This window comes from Mesoplodon bidens (genome assembly GCF_964165515.1).
Source record: "Mesoplodon bidens genome assembly, chromosome: 17".
NCBI classification, from domain to species: domain Eukaryota; kingdom Metazoa; phylum Chordata; class Mammalia; order Artiodactyla; family Ziphiidae; genus Mesoplodon; species Mesoplodon bidens.
In genome coordinates, this window is record NC_138174.1 from 525,759 (window position 1) to 547,571 (window position 21,813).

At 44.8% G+C, this 21,813-nt stretch overlaps 2 protein-coding genes and 1 pseudogene across 12 annotated transcripts in view; 1 reads left to right on the forward strand and 2 right to left on the reverse strand.

Moving 5' to 3' along the window:
* CPAP (centrosome assembly and centriole elongation protein) overlaps nucleotides 1-2,317 on the reverse strand; it is a 60,629-nt gene extending 58,312 nt beyond the window's left edge. For 5 of the 7 annotated variants that reach the window (XR_014013621.1, XR_014013622.1, XR_014013623.1 and 2 more), the window contains exon 1: nucleotides 2,244-2,317. The gene's annotated coding sequence lies outside the window, so the exon portion shown is untranslated. Of the gene's footprint in view, nucleotides 1-1,863; nucleotides 2,043-2,243 lie in introns of those variants that run through there. The other 2 variants (XR_014013625.1, XR_014013626.1) reach the window with 1 other exon arrangement.
* Nucleotides 2,318-6,325: 4,008 nt separating this feature from the next.
* On the reverse strand, nucleotides 6,326-8,073 carry LOC308604881 (antizyme inhibitor 1-like; annotated as a pseudogene). Its single transcript has 3 exons — nucleotides 7,805-8,073; nucleotides 7,456-7,542; nucleotides 6,326-7,140 (listed from the first exon to the last, which is right to left on the reverse strand). The product of its transcript is annotated as an antizyme inhibitor 1-like (transcript).
* Nucleotides 8,074-15,103: 7,030 nt separating this feature from the next.
* MPHOSPH8 (M-phase phosphoprotein 8) overlaps nucleotides 15,104-21,813 on the forward strand; it is a 58,377-nt gene continuing 51,667 nt past the window's right edge. For all 4 annotated transcript variants that reach the window (XM_081214943.1, XM_081214944.1, XM_081214941.1 and 1 more), the window contains exon 1: nucleotides 15,104-15,452. In XM_081214943.1, coding sequence (XP_081071069.1) covers nucleotides 15,234-15,452 — 219 coding nt within the window. In that variant the 5' untranslated portion in view covers nucleotides 15,104-15,233. The remainder of the gene's footprint in view (nucleotides 15,453-21,813) is intronic.

A 21,813-nucleotide genomic window follows, 5' to 3' on the forward strand; every position in this document is an offset into this window, starting at 1 on the left:
CTCCTATGGAGCCCATACCCTTGGAATACGTATCTTCTTTATTGTTCTTTTTTAGACCTGGACTATTCTCCCTTCCTCTACCATCAAAGTCCCCAATTTTGAACCTCGTATGATCAAACTATATAACCTACTACTCCTTTATTGTCTACCACAACCTACAGAGTGTCCTGGGATCCTCTCCTTCATTCCTGAAAATTCTCTGGCTAAACAACTGGAAGAACAGAGTTGCCATTAACTGAAATGGAGAAAACTGGGGATAAAACAAAACAAAAATGGCAGTGTGATTTGTTTTCTCACTGGTATCACACTTTGAGAACCACAGCTATTACGGCATTAAAAAAAAAAACCCTACTGCTATAGGCAACGACATGGATGAGAAAAGTTGAATCAAAGTCTGACACGAATACTGTGTGATTCCATTTAGTATGGAGTTTGAGAATAGGCAAAATAAATTCACAGGTCCAGAAGTCAGAATCATGGTTGTCTAGGAAGTTGGTATTGCCTGGGAAGGGGTTTCTGCCTTCAGGGATGATAGGGATGTTCTTAATCTGGGTGGTGACTACACTGGTATATATGTTTAGGCTGTACACTTAAGATTAAGGCACTCTGAGAACTCCCTGGCAGTCCAGTGGTTAGGACTCTGCACTCTCACTGCCAAGGGCCCAGGGTTCGATCCCTGGTTGGGGAACTAAGATCTGGCAAGCCACATGGTGTGGCAAAAAAAAAAAAAAAAGATTAAGGCACTTTACTGGATATCTCTTACTCCATGTCCTCATGATGCAGCACTCAGACGTCTGCATCTAAAACTCAGCAGGACCCTATGGTCCGTGCCCCCCATGTCCTCAGCCTGCCTTTTTGTCTGTGGAAAAATTTTAGCCAAAGAATAAGTTTAACCAGAGAAGTGAGAAAATGCAGAAGCAAAGAAAAGCAGTCAAACAGGACAAAACAATAATAGTTTAGTCATTAAGCAAAGGCAAGGCACTTTAGCTCCTTCTCAAGGGTTGTAGCTAATATCCTGAGCCGTCTCCGGTGGGATGTCTTGTAGATAATGAAACCCCCATCAGGTGGGAGAAGTGAACGACATTAACTGTAGCCATGACATAAGCTGCCGCAATTCTAAGAACTGGGCTCAAGAAAACGGGAACAAACCGACTTTGGAACCTAAGATTAACTACTTAAAACAGTCAAGATGACGCTGGCCAGAGCACCGCATGACCAGCTTCAAGATGCCTGTCCGAGCTGCCTGCGCTGCTTCCACGTGGGCCTCTCCCGCTGCCTATAACAGCTCTTGACCCACGACTGTCGACTGTCGCCGGGGAGGGCGGGGGAGGGGAGTCGGCCTTTGGACAGGAGTCGCCCTCCCCGCTCCCGGCACCCAAAAGAAAGCAAACTCTCCTTTCCACCAGCCTTGCCTCTTCACTGGCTTTTGAGCAGGAGCATCCGGAACTCACTTTCGGTGACACATCTCTCGCCCACGTAAAAAAGAAACCTCCCCTGCTTCTTTTCAGCTTCATCACTATGACCCTAGAGGTATATTTACTGTCGGCATGACGCACAGAAATACAATTCCACCTTAACCTGTTACTTAGTATTGATGCTAAGGCCTTAGTAAAGGGAGCATACACAGCAAAATGCCTAGAAAGGATTATTAGCAGGTGAACTCAGATCTTCCTGATATCAAAATCTGTTTGAAACGAACGGACAGCCTTGAAACCTCCAAAGACTGCCACGTAAACATTCTTTAAAGCAGCGGGGCGGGGGGGATAAATTCTCTACCTCGCGAGGCGGAAAACGTAGACGCAAACAATTCAAAGCCTCCCTCAGGCCTTGAGAAGTAACTGGTCGCTTAGGAACGTGACTTACCGGTCTCCCAAAGTACACGTCCTTGAAAGCCACCAACCCACAGCAAAGCTTTCAAACCCGAAGCTTTGCAAGACCGCACCTGCCGGCAGGGAGACCGGCCCAGACCAGCAGGAAGGTGACGCACAGACGCGCTCCTCGCGCAGCAGCTCAGAGTGCAGCCGAAACCACAAGCGGAGGGAGCCCGCGAGAAGCCGCCGCGGAACAGCGCTAGCAGGCCCGACACTGACCCAGAGCTCCCCCCGCCGCCCGGCGCCGCTCCCCGCGCGCCCCGCCGTCCCTCGTGGACGCAGGGCGACGAACACACCAGCTGCTCCGGTCCTCCCCACCCCACCCCCGCCATGAAGTCCCGCTCCGCGGCCCCGGCCTCTCAGTCAACTCACACCAGCGCCCGAGCCGTCTTCGTCTCCGCCGCTACCTTTACAAACCACCCGCCACAGCCTCCGCGGCCTGCTTGGCTCCGCCCGGGCCCGAGGGCTCGTGGGAAATGTAGTTCCCACCTGCCCCTCTGCGCTTGCGAGAGCGCGCAGCCGGACTCACGCAAACTACCACTCCCGGCGACCCAGCGTTCCACGTTACTAGGCGCTCACGGCCCGGAGTCTTCCGCCCGGGCTCGGGCAAGGGGTGGTGGCGGCGGGCGGAGAGGCGGGGGGAAACAGCTCCCGGAGAGAACTTCCGGGACAGACCGAGTCCCTCCCCTGCCTTTCAAAACTTCGGCTGGAGCTCTCGCGGTTGGGGCGGGGGCGTCTGTCTAGTTCCGTGTGTCTTTTGTTTTTGTCTTCTTTGCCACCAGTGACCAAGTAAAAGAAAAAAGGACAGTCGGCCACACTCTCTGATGAGTCAAAGGTAACCTTGTGATGGAGTCACTCCTAAAGTAGCTATCGCTCGTCTTTTCTGCCTAATGCGTAGTTGGCTCTTTGCCCATTAGGTAATAAAGCCTAATTTTATTTTTTATTAAAATAAACCTAGTTCTGTTTTGAACACTAAAGTGCAAAACTCGAAAACCGATTTCTTAATTGCCACTGCAGATGCAGACACCGCAAGTTACCGTTGTGTACACACCCAGGCTTTGTGTCTGTTTAAATAAATATGTAAAGAAATCAAATGAAGTGCTATTTTTAACAACCGGTACAGTGTAAGAAACGAACCACTGTTACCAAGTCCAAGCTTGTATTGCTTGCGCCGCAGGAGAGCCCGATAATCGAGAGAGCAGTACGTGGGGCAAGGACTAACGACTGTATTCGGAAAGCCAGCAGACCGAGAAGATGGTGGGCTTGTGCCCCTAAAGAACCATCTTGTCTGAGTTAGAATTCAGTTAGAATTCAGGCTCCTCTTATACTCAAAGGGCAGTAAAGTCAAACATCTCCTGGTTCCCATCAGCCTCTGGAGGGGATGGGTTAATTTCTTCCTCCTTGCAGTCAGTCATTCACAGGTGAGCCTGGTCAGGAGGTTTGTGAGCTAAACAAAGGTATTTTAGCTTAATGCTCATTACCTGGCAGGCAGGGTTCCCAGAGATGGGCCATTGTGTATAACTTAAGCTTACAGGCAACATCCCTTTAGTGATTCACTTGTAATAGAATACAGAAGGTTCTTTCCTATTACAGCCCCCCACTGTCAATGCCCTGAGGGTTTTGCCAATCTGAAGAAAAAGCCATCTCAGCCAGAATGAGGCTGGGGAGAGGCCAGGCCTTGAACCATGATAGGAAATTTGAATTTCATTTGAAACATAATTTTCAAAATAAGAAAAAGGTTGCTCATGCTTCAGTGTGGAGAAGAAATGAGGGGCAGAGATGGGAGACAGGACTCCATTGCTGGGCAGAGGGCCGGGGCCAAAGGGATGGGGACAGGGCCTGGCTCCCCGGGGTGGAGGGGCAGTCGAGGGCCGAAGCCCCGGACGGAGCCCCGGCGGTGACTGTCCAGGAGGGGGCTCTGCATGTCGGGGACGTGCTGGGACACAGCGGACCTTCTGCCCTACCCTGGGGGTTGTCTGCACTCAGATGTCATTTAGGGCCTCACGTGGGCACTACTGCCCAGCAAGGGCCTAGGGTGGGACTACAGCCAGGGGAACCCAGCGGTCAAGGGTTAAGAGGCCGTTTGGAGAGGGACACCTGCTCGCTGACCCTCCTTAAACCAGTGGGACCCACTGCCCTTCAGGAAACACCAGCTTACTGTGGACAAGCTGCTAGAACAGACTCCACGTTCAAAGACTGACAAAGAGCTACTGTGAATTAAACCCGGTATCTCACCATTCATTACTTTATTGTTTCTTTATATGTATGTATATATATATATATATATATATATGTATATATATATACACATTTATTTATTTATTTATTTATTTTTGGCCGCGTTGGGTCTTCATTGCTCTGCATGGGCTTTCTCTAGTTGTGGCAAGCAGGGGCTACTCTTCGTTGCAGTGTGCAGGCTTCTCATTGCGGTGGCTTCTCTTGTTGTGGAGCACAGGCTCTAGGCGCGTGGGCTTCAGTAGTTGTGGCACACGGGCTCAGTAGTTGTGGCTCATGGGCTCTAGAGCGCAGGCTCAGTAGTCATGGTGCACGGGCTTAGTTGCTCCGCGGCACGTGGGATCTGCCCAGACCAGGATCTGCCCAGACCAGTTCTGGAGCTGCTCTCTGCGCAGACAACACACATAAGCACACAGCTCTGTTTCAGCCACAGATGCAGCACAGCAGACAAATGGTCTGCACTTGCTTTTCCACTTCACGATTTATCTGAGAGATCATTCCTCACCGTCACGTATCGAACTGCTTCCTTTGTTATAGTAGCTGGTGTGCACATTTCAGATGTTTATGTACATTGGAAAATAATGTCCAAAAAGATTGCACTCACGGTATGTGAGAGTTTCTAAAAATGAGAGACCATGTTGTCATTCTCTACCCAGAAAATGAACTGAGAACAGGCATGAATTATTCATCCATCCACAGAAATGGTGAGTCAGGTGAGTGAGCAAAGCCGTGTAAGGGAAGAATATACAATTCTGCCTAAAATGTAGGTAAACTGGGACATTCTGTTTCTGATATTCATAGGCAAACTATTAAATACCAGAGAAGCAGCCAGCACCCAGCTGGAGTTGAATGTGCTTCACAGAGCAAATCAGGCTCCCTGTAGGCAAACCCCAGGGCTATGGTCCAGGATGGGGCAGGCTGGGCCAGCCCCACCAATGACCCACGGAGGGGAGAGCAGCCTACAGGGCAGGCCCTGCACTTGCAGGCCTGGGTCTAATGACTTTGGACTTCAATTTTTACTTCTTACGGCGAGGTGGTTAGATGGTAAATCAATTATGGTGTATCCATATCCATACTCTGTTGATCTTTTTAAACTTTTATGTAACTAGAAATTGTCATTCATAAGAGTTTTAGAAATCTGAAAAAAAATTATTACAAATGGGGTGAGAAACAGGTACAAATAATTTATTTAAATTTTGGTTTTAACTAATGCATAATGAATTGATTTTTTCTTAGTGTACACATGTAATCTTAGACAATGCTGATGTTCTGAGCCATTATCAACTGAAGTCTATCCAAAAGAACCATTTTTATATTGCAAACCCAGATTTTATGAGGGAATCTATCAAAGAAAGGAGACTGGTGGACGTAAAGATTTACGATCCCTGTAAGTCACTGGACACCGCACCAACTCCTGATCAAAAGGCAGGCAGCTCTGGTAAGTATTTCATATCAAGTGCTTAATGTATTAGAGGTTTTATAGTAAATATTTTGGTTTGTCAATGATATTATAGACAAAGGATTGTCCAGAGATACTATGAAAATAAGTAGTCTTATTATTATTTCAGAAAATGGGCAGCAAACTAGTGAGGGACAAAAGACTACTTTAGCAATAGAAATAGATTTCTCAATATTCAGTCTGGTGTGGTGAGATTCCAAATGACTACAAAAACATTCATAATCTCAGAAAACCTGAAGTGTAATTTTTTTTTACTCTATGCAAAATTTATTGCAGTCATACAAAGGTTACATTAGGTCAAATACAACAAATACTATGATGCAGTTTTGCATTTATTAAAGTACAGTTCAAAGCTTAAATTTACGCATTCTATATACACTAAACATATCTACTGAAGTCACACTGTTCTTCTACTGACATTTGATATATCGGAGTGAAAGACATTAACTTTACAGACTTTTTAACATGAACCCTTAATATAAAACTGTGTACTACTTGTATGTAAATGGTTTAATGGGGAACCCAGTTAATGGGCTTCCGTTGCCCCTCAGTCATCCATTTTGTTGCATATTTTATTTTAAATGCTTAAGGGGTGGGGCAAACTGGTAAGTTTAAATCTGGATACATTACCTAAATCTGCCAATTACCCCCAGTGAATTATAGACGAAAGCTGATTTCATCTGGTTCCAAATACCTATTACTAATAGTTTTTGTTTCCAAGAGAATTAACAGAATAAGATTGTTCACATTTTTTCCACAGTGGAACGTAGACCAGAGAAGCTTCCCCTGCAACTTCAGATCTAAAGAAGTGTTAACACCTGTTTAAGCTTCAGTGGAGAAGCTGTCTTGTAGCCTCAGCCGAGTGAGCGAAGGCACAAAAAGAAGCTTTCGTCGTTGTGTTTGATGTGATTCCAGCATCCTGCGTCTCATGCCAGTCACTGAACAACATGATGTAATAAATGGCTGGCCTGTGAAAAATCATTAAAAGCAGATGGTTCACGGAAAGAATTTGCTCCCATGTTATCAGAGAAAAGCCAGTCTCCCACGTACAAGAAGAAGAGAGTTTTCCACGATTTGATCAACCTCATCACAGGATGGACCACAAGGGCTGCTTGTAAACATCTTCCTTGTATTTCTTGTGAATGGGGTGGTATTTAAATCCTTAGACAGTTTACTTGCAACATAACCATAAACAACATCATTCATATAATACATGAAGGCTGGTTCATCACTTCTGGTTTTTCTAGTCCAGAGAAAAATGTATCATTTTCAACAACTTTCCTTGCAATTATGTTAACAGCAAATGTAAATGCAGAAGACACACAGTATCTTCCAGGTCCTGAAGTTATCTTAACGCCAGATCCTTCAGGAAAGTGGACATCAAGCGAAGAGCTGGCAACATGATTAACCTCTTCCAGCTGAAGTTTGCTCCTGTGACGTCCCCTCCAACGTCTAACATGTTCATCGTGGAGCCAAGTTCTCCAGCCATGTCACACACACTGGGCATCTGATAGAGCATGGGCGTATACTTGAGATTCTTTGCAGACCCTTGAAACGTGAAATTTAACCCCAATTTTTTTTCATAATATATTATCTCATTTACTTTTATTTATTTTAATTTAATTTAATTTTAATTTTTTGGCTGTGCGGGATCTTCAGTTGCAGCGTGCAAACTCTTAGTTGTGGCATGTGGGATCTAGTTCCTCGACCAAGGATTGAACCCAGGCCCCCTTCATTGGGAGTGCAGAGTCTTAGCCACTGGACCACCAGGGAAGTCCCCTTAGCCCCAGTGATTTAGACATCCAGTTCCTTAGCATATTCCAAAAACATGCCTGCTGATCTTCGGGGTAGTGGCACACTTCCCGTTACCGCGTTCACCTCCAGTACTACCTTCTGCTGCCACAGGTAGTCAGGCCCTGAGGGAAGCGGAAGGAGATGGCCCGGCTGCTCTGCATCAGCAGCAGCAGCACATGGAGCCTGCGGAGTGCAGAGGTGTGTGGGTGTTGCCGGCACCCCCAGAGCCAGGACAGATGAACCAAGTGAACCTAATGAAATACGGTCTTGGCATTTGGGTGATGGTGTGCAGTTTTCTTCAATTTGACTGCATCATCACATGTCTTGATATTCACTCCAGCTTTTGCTGCATACTTTATCTGAGATGCCTGCTTGCAAGTACTTGTGTAAATTATGTTTTCTGGGGATACACCCAATTCTTGCACTGCAGCCATGTCAGTTTTACTGGAACAAAGCAAGTCCAGATCCAAGAGCTGCCAAGATCTCGAGTACAGCTGGAGTGGAGTGGCAGTTAACCACGTAGGATGGCTTTATCGGAGCCACTTTGTTCTGCCACTGACTGCGTTTCTTCACAGTCTTTCCAACATCTCCCACAAAAAATGCATTTTCTCCTGTCAGGGTATGTTCATAAACACAGTCATCAATAACATTTGCAAGGGGTGTTCCTTCATCCGACAGGCCAGCTGAGCAGTTCGCATCGCACATCTCAGCCATGTTGCAGAAAGCTGAGAGTCATAACCCAGGCAAAACAAGAGACAGGCCACTAAGCCTTCTGTCTGGGTCCTTAGAATATGCAACCCAACAGACAAGCTAGGAGATGACCCCACTCTCAGCTGGGTTCCCAACGTGGCTCACCGTTGATGTCGGACTGCTCTCTGCACAGCACTTCTCCTTGGCCTCCAGGTGGTTGTGTGCTTGGTCAGAAAGCTCACCTTGAGATAATAGCCCAAAGCATCTTCTCTTTTTTTGGTGGAATTTTTAAAGAGGGATGTGGTTGCCTTGAGCAGAAACACCCAAGGTGGCTGGGGGGCACCCAGGCCTGTGGAGAGAGACAGCGTGGGTCACGCATGCACCACACCAGCTGTCCTCTCAGTAGAAACCTGCCTCCTTTATAAACCCAAATTTTAGTGTGGAATCTGGCCCAAATGAAAGCCTCTGGACATAGAGAAATGCACTCCTCATCAAAAGTCAAGCAGTTTTTGCAAATCAAAACCACAACAAGGTATCACCTCACACCAATCAGAATGGCCATCATTGAAAAGTCTACAAATAACATGCTGGAGAGGGTGTGGAGAAAAGGGAACCCTCCTACACTGTTGGTGGGAATGTAAATTGATACGGCCACTATGGAGAACAGTATGGAGGTTCCTTAAAAAACTAAAAATAGAGTTGACATATGATCCAGCAGTGGATTTCACTGCTTGATCTTTATCAGAAGAAAATATAAACGTTACTTGGAAAACATACATGCACCCCGGTGTTCATAGCAGCACTATTTACAATAGCCAAAACATGGAAGCAACCAAAGTGTCCATCAACAGACAAATGGATAAAGAAGGTGTGGTGCATGTATACAATGGAATACTACTGGGCCATAAAAAGTAATAAAATTCTGCCAATTCCAACAACGCGGATGGGCCTGGAGGGTATTATACTCAGTGAAATAATTCAGACAGAGAAAGGCAAATACTGTATGTTTCCACTTATATGTGGAATGTAAAAAATAAAATGAATGAAGATAACAAAACAAATAGACTCAGATATAGAGAATCAACTAGTGGTTACCAATATGGAAAGGGAAGGGGGGAGGGGCAGGATAAGGGTAGGGGATTAAGAGGAGCAAACTACTGTGTATAAAATAAACAAGGGGCTTCCCTGGTGGCACAGTGGTTGAGAGTCTGCCTGCCGATGCAGGGGACGTGGGTTCGTGCCCCGGTTCCGGGAAGATCCCACATGCCATGGAGCGGCTGGGCCCGTGAGCCATGGCCGCTGAGCCTGCGCGTCTGGAGCCTGTGCTCTGCAACGGGAGAGGCCATAACAGTGAGAGGCCCGCGTACCGCAAAAAAATAATAAAATAAATAAGCAACAAAGATATACAGCACAGGGAATATAACCATTATTTTGTAATAACTTTAAATGGAGTATAATGTATAATAATATTGAATCACTATGTCATACACCTGAAATGAATATAATATTATAGATCAACTATACTTCAATTTAAAAAATCAGGCAGGGGACTTCCCTGTTGGTCCAGTGGTTAAGACTCCACAGTCTCAATGCAGGGGGACGGGGTTCGATCCCCGGTCAGGGAACTAGATCCCACGTGCATGCTGCAACTAAGAGCCCGCATGCCACAACTAAAAGATTCCACATGCCATAACTAAAGACCCCACACACAGCAATGAAGATCCCACGTGCCGCAACTAAGACCCAGTGCAGCTAAATAAATAAATAACTAACTAAAAAGGCAGGCAGTTCTATTTTTTTTTTTTTTTTTTTTGCTGTATGCGGGCCTCTCACTGTTGTGGCCTCTCCCGTTGTGGAGCACAGGCTCCGGACGCGCAGGCCCAACGGCCATGGCTCACGGGCCCAACCGCTCCGCGGCATGTGGGATCTTCCCAGACCGGGGCACGAACCCATGTCCCCTGCATCGGCAGGCGGACTCTCAACCACTGCGCCACCAGGGAAGCCCTATTTTTTTAAATTAAGGTATTGTTGATTTACAATGTTGTGTTGGTTTCTGGTGTACAGCAAAGTGGTTCCGTTATACATAAATGTTTTCAGATTCTTTTCCATTATAGGTTATTACAAGATATTGAATATAAGTTCCCTGTGCTGTACAGTAGGTCCTTGCAGGCAGTTCTGATAAATATTAATTTATAAGAACACGATGTCTGTTAGATATCATATTGTATGATATCAAGTGAATTATTTACAACAGCTTTAGAAATCTAAATGTGGTGGTGTGACGCAGCCTCTAGACAAATGATTACCCAGAACTGCTGTTATATCAGCCTTTCTTACTGTCTCAGACATTGGTAGCTACAACAAAATAGGCAGAATAGTAAAGTCCTTTTATATTGAAAATATTTTTCAACATCCAGTAATAAAGTCAGATTCAGAATTACTGTAAATACACTGATGACTTTTGAAATCTCTATAGAACTGGAAAGACATTCTTGCATCGGAAGTTATTCCTATATCATAATAGATAGTGTTACGATTCCTCTATAAGAAAAATATGAAGCAAAAATTGTCTGGCCTCACATAGAAGCCTTGGTTCCCTCTAAACTAGAGCCTCCGCAGTTCCTTCGCTGGTGACACGATGGTGCTCAGAGCTCATTCTGACCCACAGTAACACTTTTCATGACTATGCTTACCGTAATCTCCAGAATAGAAAAATGCCATTTGAAACTGTGTACCTATCAATCAGTTCTCCTCACATGCCTAATAAATAGAATTACAATGATTTGTTTTCACTATCTTTTTTTTTTTTTTTTTTTTTTTCTTTTTGCGGTATGCGGGCCTCTCACTCCTGTGGCCTCTCCCGTTGCGGAGCACAGGCTCCGGACGCGCAGGCCCAGCGGCCATGGCTCACGGGCCCAGCCGCTCCGCGGCATATGGGATCCTCCCAGACCGGGGCACGAACCCGTATCCCCTGCATCGGCAGGCGGACTCTCAACCACTGCGCCACCAGGGAGGCCCCTGTTTTCACTATCTTTTAATCTACCTTCCTCTTTTCCCACTTGTCCTTGGATTACTAATAACCAGAGCTAATTTAAGGACACCTGAAAGACTAGCATGGCAGATATGACCACATTCAAGAAGCTTAATAGTTCCAACATTTATTGTTAACTAATTTTAATAAATCTTTGAGTAGTAAATGTGTTTTGTTTGTTTTAATTCTGGAAGTGAAAACTGATGATCCATCCCTGAGCAATTCCACAGAGAAGGAAAATACTGGTGAACTCACTAAGTAATCTACTTCTGATCCTTAAGACTCGACATAGTTGGCAAAATGTTTTGTAAATCTCAGCACAGTATTAAAAGGCTGTTGTTAGTACTTCAGTACTTTTTGTAGTATTTTAATTTATCTTGCTTATCTCTCTTTTTTTTAAGCAGAGTCACAGATTTATTTGTTTGTTTATTTATTTATTTTTGGCTGTGTTGGGTCTTCGTTTCTGTGCACGGGCTTTCTCTAGTTGCGGCAAGCAGGGGCCTCTCACTATTGCGGCCTCTCGTTGTGGAGCACAGGCTCCAGACGCGCAGGCTCAGTAGTTGTGGCTCACGGGCATAGTTGCTCCGCGGCATGTGGGATCTTCCCAGACCAGGGCTCGAACCCATGTCCCCTGCATCGGCAGGCAGATTCTCAACCACTGCACCACCAAGGAAGCCCTGACATACAGTTTTGGCTGTCCTCCCACCCGTCCTGCCCATCACCCCTCACGCACACAGGTGCAGGGTTTCCTTCCTGCTGCGGGGCCTGCCCGCCTCTCCAGTGGCTCCCAACACCCTGATGAGGGACCCTGTGAGCCTGCTGGTGCCCGAGGGAATGGGAGGCTTGTGAGGAGCTGCCTAAAAGCCTCCTCCCACCTTCCTCCCCGATGAGGCAAGAAGCTCAGGACCTGTCCCACTACTCACACTGCAGACGTTCGGCTCTGTTCAGGGCGGTGGGCCCAGGGCCAAGGGGAGCTGGCATCTTTGACTACTCTGCCTTTTGCTGTTTATATATGTATAAACCATCTAAATCTGAAACGGGCTTGTTATAGCTTTACTGGCCAAATCAGTCAGGTCTTGGCCCTGGCCTGCCCTGCTTGTTTGCTTGACGTAATTACAGAAGACAAACCGGGTATCTCCTTACATTGTTACCGGAAACGTATACTAGTAAAACAAAATTTTAAAATGTTTATCAAAATTTAAATCACTATGCGGTGGTCATTTCAAAATGTATAGAAATATCGAATTACTATGTTGTGCACCAGGAACTAATATAGTGTTGTAGGTCAATTATGCTTCAAAAAGAAACAAGCAAACTCATGGAAAAAGAGATCAGACCTGTGGTTACCAGAGATGGGGGTGGTGGAAGGGGAGAGTGCGCGAAGGTGGTCCAAAGGTGCAAACTTCCAGTCACACGACAAGTAAATACTAGGGCTGTGATGTGCAGCATGACGAATAGAATAAGTGCTGCTGTGTTACATATGAGAGTTGTTCGGAGACTAAATCCGAAGAGTTCTCGTCACAGGAAAAATATTTTTCTTTTATTTTGTGTCTATATGAGATGATGGATGTTCACTAGACTTACCGTGGTCATCATTTCATTGTGTATGCAAGTCAGATCATTATGCTGTACATCTAAAACTTACACAGTGCTGTGTCAATTATATCTCAATAAAACTGGAAGAAAAAATTAAATCACTACCCTCTTTGACCTATAAATTCCGCTAGTAGGAATTCTACTTCTAGAAATTCATCTTACAGAAATATGGACACACCAACACATGGATGTATTATATGTGCATACGTGCACAGTGCAGTGGCAGAGCATGTGCAATAGAGCTTATTTCAAAAGTTGTATAAATGGGGGCTTCCCCGGTGGCGCAGTGGTTGAGAGTCCGCCTGCCGACGCAGGGGACGCGGGTTCGTGCCCCGGTCCGGGAAGATCCCACATGCCGCCGAGCGGCTAGGCCCGTGAGCCATGGCCGCTGAGCCTGCGCGTCCGGAGCCTGTGCTCCGCAGCAGGAGAGGCCACAGCAGTGAGAGGCCCGCGTACCACACACACACAAAAAAGTTGTATAAATGGGCGTTTATATATGTATGACATAAAAGTCTGTCATGTCATTCCAAACTAGTTACCTTTGAGGAACAGGAACTTTATTTCTATCTTATACATTTTTTAATTAATTGAAAAAATTTTACAATGAACATATATACTTAATTTAAAAAATACATAAAAGCAGAGTAAATAGTGTAATGAACTTCCTCAAGACTTGAAATGCTTTGTCAAGTTTTTGGACACTTAGAACAGCCTTCTCTTCCCTCTTCTTTTGTTGCTGAGGAAACGGCTTGGCTCTCCTACAGGATGTCCCACATTCTGGACATGTCTGTTAACATTTCTCTTTCCCCATATTTCTTGTACACTGGAAATTAGATCTAAAGTCCTGAGTAGATTAAGGATCAGCATTTCTGTCAACATGAGCCGTGAAGGCTGGTTGTTCTACTTTAATAATGCTAACATTGATCAGCAGGTTTCCACTGTGGAGTTGTTTGCCTACAGCCAGCACTCACCTGTGGACAGATACTTTGGCATCCAGTTCCTCGTCAGTCTTTCAGCTAACGATTCTGTTGTCTGAATCATTTTATGAAATATTGTGGTTCTCTATTTTTTCTTCTATACTTGTTAGCTGGAATTCTTGTGAAACAATCAGCTGTCCCCCATCAACTAACGTTGCTTTACAATATTTTTTAAACTTATTTAGAAAAATATATGGAAGCATTAGAATTGCTGTGTGTCTTCCCTTAGAGATGAGAGTGCCTGGAGGGCAGGCTATGGTGTAGCGATCTCTGTGTTCCCAATGCCTAGGGTGCCTTCTGTGAGCCAACTCCAACAGCTGGCGCTGCTCTCAAGAGGCGCCGGCCAGATCATAGTCTTAAATGAACTTAGGGAGCCAGCCCATTTAAAAGAGTTAATTTTGTAAATTAAGTTACCAGGTGAAAATTGACACTCGAGGATGAGGTCATAGCCACCACAGCTGCGGACCTTCAAGGCCCCCTGAGAGGAGCTCAGGGTGGAGATCAGGTGTGAGGCGCTCTGTGCTCTGGGAAAAGCTGGAGAAGGTTTTAGCAGCCCGGTTCTCGCCTCCCCTCACATCTAGAAAGGCACAAAATCATGATCGGGGCGTCCGCTCCTCGTGGCCAGCAGCAGCGCGTGCTTGACCGCTCGTCTCCTGGCCGGTCACCCAGGCCCTGAGCTGCTGAGGCGCTGTCCCCTGGACATAGCTCTCATTTTGCCCCCAAATAAAACCCAACTCGCAACTCTCACCTTGTGCATTTATTTTCGGTCGACAAAGTTCACTGTTAAATAAAAAGCTCGCTGCTACTAAGACTTTATTTGCTTATTTGCAATTCAAAGTGAGAAATATTTCACTTAGCAACTCTGGGCGACAATTCATTTTGAGGGGTGACTATTTTTGTCAATCATTCATAGCGTGTACAAATTACTTTTATCACCTCCTCTGATTTTTCTCAGTGGGAATTAAAAAAACAAAACAAAACCCTACTAGAAATTGGAAAATAAATGTTTTCCTTATCTTTAAACAGCACTCCCTAAAATATAACAGCACTATGAGCTGTGTTTGACTGGATCCTTCACAGGCGTTAATCGAATCAAAATCACCCAGATAAGGGTCACCTGCTCTGGGCAGCGGGCGGCACGGAGAAGAGAACGCGCCACGAACCTGACCCGCGCGCTGACCCTCTCGCCCCACCCACTTCCCGCCCACGTCCCGCAATCCCCGCCCAGCAGCGCTAAAGTGCAGCCTCCCCTCCGCGGCTCCCTCACCCTCAGCCCACACCCCGCCCACGCTCCTCAAGCCCCGCTCACCGGCGCTACCCCGCGGCCTCTCCTCGCGCCTCCATCGCCCTGCTCTTCCTTCCGCCCGGGGCACCCCCCTCGGCCAGCCCACCCACTTCCTGTGGGTGGTGCGCGCTCCGGCGCGCCCGCCCTGACGTGATTGTTGTGCGCGCGCGTCGCTCCGTGGTCTCGAGCCCGCCATTGGCGATTTCTGGTCGGCGGCGTCCTGCCGGCGGGGGCTCGGGGCCGAACGCGGGGCGCGCGTCGCAACCGCTCTCCCCGCGGCTGGCAGAGCTCCGTTATGGCTGCGGTGGAGGCGGAGGGGGGGAGCGCGGCTGCAGTTCCTGGTTCGGGTGCCGACGACAGTGGCCAGTCGCCCGGAGTCGAAGGAGAGGGAGGAGGAGCGGTGGGCGAAGAGAAGGACGCGGCCGCGAAAGGAGCGGAGGCCGTCGGGGACAGCGAGGATGACGGCGAGGATGTGTTCGAGGTGGAGAAAATCCTGGACATGAAGATCGATGGGGTACGTGCGGGACCCGGGCCGGGGGGAGGCTCACGCGCGGCGGTCGGCGCGGCCGGGGTGGTGCTGCCCGCCCAGGAGGCGCTGGAGGCGGTGTAGACGGATGTCCACGCCGCGAGGACATTGGGAGGAGGCTTCCTTCTTAGGCCCCGTCCGCGCCATCCCCATCCCCGGGGGGGCGGCGTCTCGGGTCTGAGAGCCTGAGCATCCTCGCCCACTCTTCCTGTGCGGCGTGTGCCAGCAGCCTCGCAGGAGCCTTGAATTCTTCGCCGCGCCCTGCCCGGCGCTTCCCGCTCAGTGTCTCTGTGAAAGCCTTGTTTCACCCGGGTCCCCGCAGAGTGAGGTGCTTCCCCATTTATGCCCTTCAAGCTTATCCTTCTTTACATGTTTGTCTCCTGCTAGATTGTAGGCTCCTTTGGTGGACTATGCTTTTTATTAATTTGTTATCGCTGGCACTTTAATCCAGTGCCTAGCATGCCGTGATTGCTTTGTGTATAGCAGATTGTTAAGTGAGTGAATGAATTGTGGGCTGGAGGCTGGGGGAAGGTGAGAGGGTGGGAGGATGGGCAATGGGAAAATAATCTGTTTTAGTAAATAGGTGTAAGATGACCAAAGGCCCTACACGGTGGTCGTTCTGAGAGAGGCCTGCGTACCGAAAAAAAAAAAAATTTTTTTCCTGTACACTGGGGGATAAATAACTGAAATCCAGCGTCATCAATCTTACTGTTAGTTGCAGTAAAGATAGTGACATTTCTATGTATAATTTTCCCAAATACCTTGTAAGCACCTTGAGGTGATAGGTGTATCACCTGCGTTTAACACAGTGCTTGGCAGGTGAAAGCTATTCAGAAAATATTTGGTTAGGAGGGTAATATCTTCAGAATTAAGATGATTCACTTCTTCATACAATATTTAATTTTGCCAGTTCCAAAGAATTGTAGGCACTGTACCTAAAGCCCCACATTTATTTTTATTTATTTATTTTATTTTATTTTTTTGCGGTACGCGGGCCTCTCACTGCTGTGGCCTCTCCCGTTGCGGAGCACAGGCTCCGGACGCGCAGGCTCAGTGGCCATGGCTCACGGGCCCAGCCGCTCCGCGGCATGTGGGATCCTCCCGGACCGGGGCACGAACCCGTGCCCCCCGCATCGGCAGGCGGACTCTCAACGACTGCGCCACCAGGGAAGCCCAAGCCCCACATTTAAAAAAAATTTTTCTTTCATTTAAATGGAATCTCACTATATTTGTTTGGTGTGTATCTGCAGTTTTTGCTCAACAATATCTTTGTGAGATTTATTCCATGTTGTTGGAGCTGTATTTTCTTTCCTTTTCATTGCTGCATAGTTGTTGGCCCTCAAACAACTTGGGGCCTAGGGGTGCCTGACCCCCGCACAGCTGAAAAGCCACTTATAAACTCCCCCAAAACCTAACTAATAGCCTTCTACCAGAAGGGGAAGCCTTACCCATAGCAGAAACAGTCAGTTAACACATATTTTGTATATTATGTGTATTGTATACTGTATCCTTAATTAAAAAGTAAACTAAAGAAAAGAGAATATTTTTAAAAATCATAAGGAAGAGAAAATATATTTACAGTAATTTATACCCTAAGTTTACATCTTTTGTTTATGAGATGAATTGCTTGTCAGAACCTATATCAATATTGTCTTATATGATACAAAACATTGTAGATGTTATATGTATTACCAGCACTGGACATCAAAAATGAAAAGATAATGTGAAAAAGTTTATTGATTCATACTTTATGGTAGCCTAGTGTAATCGATAAAATTGCTTCGCAGTAGCCTAGCCTAGACACTAATGAATGAATTGTTAGAAAATTTTTGTGGCGTATCTTATTACAGTCATATTCTTAGTACAGTATCAGAAACATTATTACATTTTTAAAGAAGTCACTTACCTGTAATAATCTAATACTCACTTTCTCCAATTAGAAAAGAATATGGTAATATTCTTTGAAAGCAAAGTTATAAAACATTAAGAAAACTAACACATTAATTTTACATTAAATATCATTCACCTTATGTCTTTGTAATGACCGACCAGTATTTACATATACTTTATGCATTCATTGCATACCTTTTTCTTAATCATTTCAGTATTTCTGGCTATGTATTTCATCTGTGACTTTTTTCAAATTGTCGGAAATCTCCAAAAAATTTTCATATATATATATATATATATATATATATATATTTTGGGCTGTGTTGGGTCTTCGTTGCTGCACGCAGGCTTTCTCTAGTTGTGGTGAGCAGGGGCTACTCTTCATTTGCGGTGCGCGGGCTTCCCATTGCAGTGGCTTCTCTTGTTGCGGAGCATGGGCTCTAGGCGTGTGGGCTTCAGTAGTTGTGGCACATGGGCTCAGTAGTTGTGGCTCACCGGCTCTAGAGTGCAGGCTCAGTAGTTGTGGTGCACGGGCTTAGTTGCTCCGCAGCATCAAAAATGAAACATCAAATGGACATCAAAAGAGATGTGGGATCTTCCCGGACCAGGGCTCGAACCCGTGTCCCCTGCATTGGCAGGCAGACTCTTAACCACTGTGCCACCAGGGAAGTCCAAACTTTCCAGTATATTTATTGAAAAATATCTGCATATAGGTGGACCCCACAGTTCAAACCCATGTTTTTAAAGGGTCAACTGTATTCAGTTGTATGAACATATTACAGTCTCTCTTTTCTACTACCGTTGATGAGCATTTGGGTTGTTTCCAGTTTTTGGCTATTGTGAATAATGCTTCTGTGAATTTTATTGAACATGTCTCCTGATGTATTGTGCACAAATGTTTCTCTTGGTTGTATACACCTAGGAGTGGAATTGTTCAGACGAGATGCATGTGTCTTCAGCTTTCAGTGGAAACTGTTTTTGAAATTGGTTGTACCAATTTACACTACTGCTAATGGTTTATGAGAATTCCTTTTGTTAAGCCTCCTATTGGCTCTTGATATTGTCAGTCTTTATACTTTTAGCCAGTACTGGTGGGGTATCTGATGGTATTTCCTACTTGTAATTTATATTTCTCTGGATTCTGCACTAGTAATCAATGTTGAAATCATTGAGCCTCTTTTCATATATTGGGTTGGCCAAAAAACAGACTTTTTGGCCAACCCAATACTTATTTTTTGGTCATTTGTTTATCTTTTATGAAGTGTCTGTTCAGATGTCTTTCTACTTTGTCTTTCTTTATTAATTTATTGTATTCTAGATTCAAACCCTTTGTGGGTGATGTCATGTATATCTCTTTTCCTGCTATGTCTTTTTTGGTCAATAGAAGTTCATATGATTAATGTAGAAAAACTTAATCTTTGTCTTGATGTTGAGTGCTTTTTATGTCTGGTTTGAGAAATCTTTCCCTACCCTAAATATTCTTTTTTTTTTTTCTGAAAGCTCTGTTGTTTTGCCTTTCAGATTTTATATTTACATTTCACTTGGAATTGATTTTGTGTATAGTGTAATGTAGGGATCAGGTTTCATTGAGCAAATCTGTCTTTTTATTCTTTAACAATGCCTTGTAAATTTTACAATCAACTTGTCAATTTCCTTGCACACATTAAAAACTTTGAATTTTTATTGAGATTTGCATTGAATCTGTGGGTAAATTTAGGATCAATTTAATTTCTTTCAATAATGTTTTATAGCTTTCTATGTTGAGGTCTTAGTAAGTTGATTTTTAGGTATAATTGATATTTTTGATGCAGTGGTAAATGGTCTTTTGTAAAGTTTCCTTGTCTTTGTTGCTCATACAATTAATTTTTGTGTATTTACCCTTTGTTAAAGAAATTTCATATATTTCTAGTTGCTAAATACTTTTATTGGGAAAGGATGTTGAATTTTATTAAATTTTTTCCTGCATCTGTTAAGATGATCGCATAATTTTTCTCCCTTATATCACTAATGTGATAAACTACATTGATTTCCTAATGTTAAATCAACTTTGTGTTCATAGAATAAACCAAAGTTGGTTGTGATATTACCCTTTTTTAATGTTAGATTATATATTTCTTTATTATTTAGTTTATTTCTGCTTTTTCTTTTTTTATAAATTTATTTTATTTATTTTTTATCTTTGGCTGCCTTGGGTCTTCGTTGCAGTGCACCAGCTTCTCATTGCGGTGACTTCTCTTGTTGCAGAGCATGAGCTCTAGGCACGTGGGCTTCAGTAGTTGTGGCACATGGGCTCAGTAGTTGTGGCTCGTGGGTCTACAGCACAGGCTCAGTAGTTGTGGCACATGGGCTTAGTTGCTCCGTGGCATGTGGGATCTTCCCGGACCAGGGCTCGAACCCGTGTCCCCTTCATTGGCAGGCGGATTCTTAACCACTGTGCCACCAGGGAAGCCCAACAAAAATTTTTAGCTAATTATCTAGTATATAAAACCTAAGAGGATAGGAGGACGGACCATCTGCTGCCATTTAGTTTGTCCCACTGATTAAGCTAAAAGAAAACGTGGCTACCAAGAAAATAGACATTTGGGAAATTTTGAAGATAAGTTTATAGATCCCAGGGCTATCATGAAATTTCTTAATATACACCAAAGTCTTGGGCAATATTTGGGTTGACATTATCCATATAAAAAAAACATGTAATTCAGGTTTTCATTTGTTTTGTATACTGCTATACACATAGTGACCCTCAGTAAATATTTGTTGAATGAATGAATGAAGCAAAACTGCTGAAATGAAGCAATTATCAGTCAGTTAAATCTGGAGCTAAAATTGAGATGTACTCCTTGTACTTGAGAATGATTGTTAATACTCCCTCATTCTCATTGACTAGATCAAACCTAATTGATAACAACTATTAAATTTATGTGTTCATTACTGCCTTTTTTTTTTTTAATCATCAGAAAATTTGCAAGAATTGTGTAGAATCTCCCATACGCCTTTACCCAGATCCCCCAGTTGTTGATATTGGCTTTATTTTTTTCTCTCTTTATTTATATACATTTTTTTCTGGCCCATTTGAAAGTAAATAGTGGTTTTTTTCTTTTGTTTTGTTTTGTTTTTTTGTGGTACACGGGCCTCTCACCGCTGTGGCCTCTCCCGTTGCGGAGCACAGGCTCCGGACGCGCAGGCTCAGTGGCCATGGCTCACGGGCCCAGCCGCTCCGCGGCATGTGGGATCCTCCCGGACCGGGGCACGAACCCGTGTCCCCTGCATCGGCAGGCGGACTCTCAACCACTGCGCCACCAGGGAAGCCCCGTAAATTGTGTTTTTTAAAAGCAACTTTGAGTAACACATTTAGCACTATTTTTATGCACACGAAACTAAGGTGGCCCACAGATAAGGATCGTTGGTCTCCGTGCCCTGTTGTTGGGTACATGCAGGCATCCCTCCACTCCCCTGTAAAGGTGTAACTTCTCCTCTAGTATTTGTGCCAAGAGCAGGAGTGCCGCCACGAGGAGCTAAGCAAGCCGCTCTCTCACCTTGGTTTATCTCCAGTTTTAACTGCGCCTTCATAGAAGCTCTTAAAAGGTTGTGTATTAATAGTTTTCTCTTTCCACACTCTTTTGCTAAAAAGCACACGCATGCATTTTCAGTTGTTATAATCACTGCCCTGCACCCAGTTATATAGCTGAACCGTTAAACTGACATGCTCTCTCTTTTTTTGGGGAGGGGCACCATGCGGGATCTTAGTTCCCTGACCACAGATCAAACCCACGCCCTGTGCAGTGGAAGCTCGGAGTCTTAACCACTAGACTGCCAGGGAATTCCCAACATAGACTCTTAATTATTATTTTAAAACTATAAAGATTTTCAGGATTATTTCTGAAAGTTAAGAGACTACTCTTTTCCCACTATTTCTTAGTTTCTAATCCTGTTAGATGCTAATGCTTGGTCTTTCTACAGATGGCAGAATGATTGAAAGGCAGTGTGGGCATGATGGAAGGGTGCAATGGGAGGGAACAGTGGTTGGCAGTCAGCTTCGAAAGTTTATTGCCTTGGTGGTTGTATGAATAAAATCAGACAAGTGTTAAGAGTATAGCTAGAATGGTACTCTGCAGTTCATGCAGAAAACTGTTGCATGAGTATGTTCTTGCTTCTCGGTGAGATTGGGTATTGAGCAGAAAAGAAAAATCAGAAATCTGGAAAAGCAAGAATTTGGAATATATATGACAAAGATTTAATAGCCATCAAGTATTAAAAAAAAAGGGAATTCCCTGGCAGTCCAGTGGTTAGGACTTGGCACTTTCGCTGCCATAGCCTGGCTTCAATCCTTGGTCGGGGAACTGATCCCACAAGCCGCCTGGCAAGGCCAAAAAAAGAAGTATTAAAGAGAAAAATTCTCATAAATGAGCAAGAAAATGGGCAAAAGATACAACAGGTAACTTTAAAATGTTTTTGATGT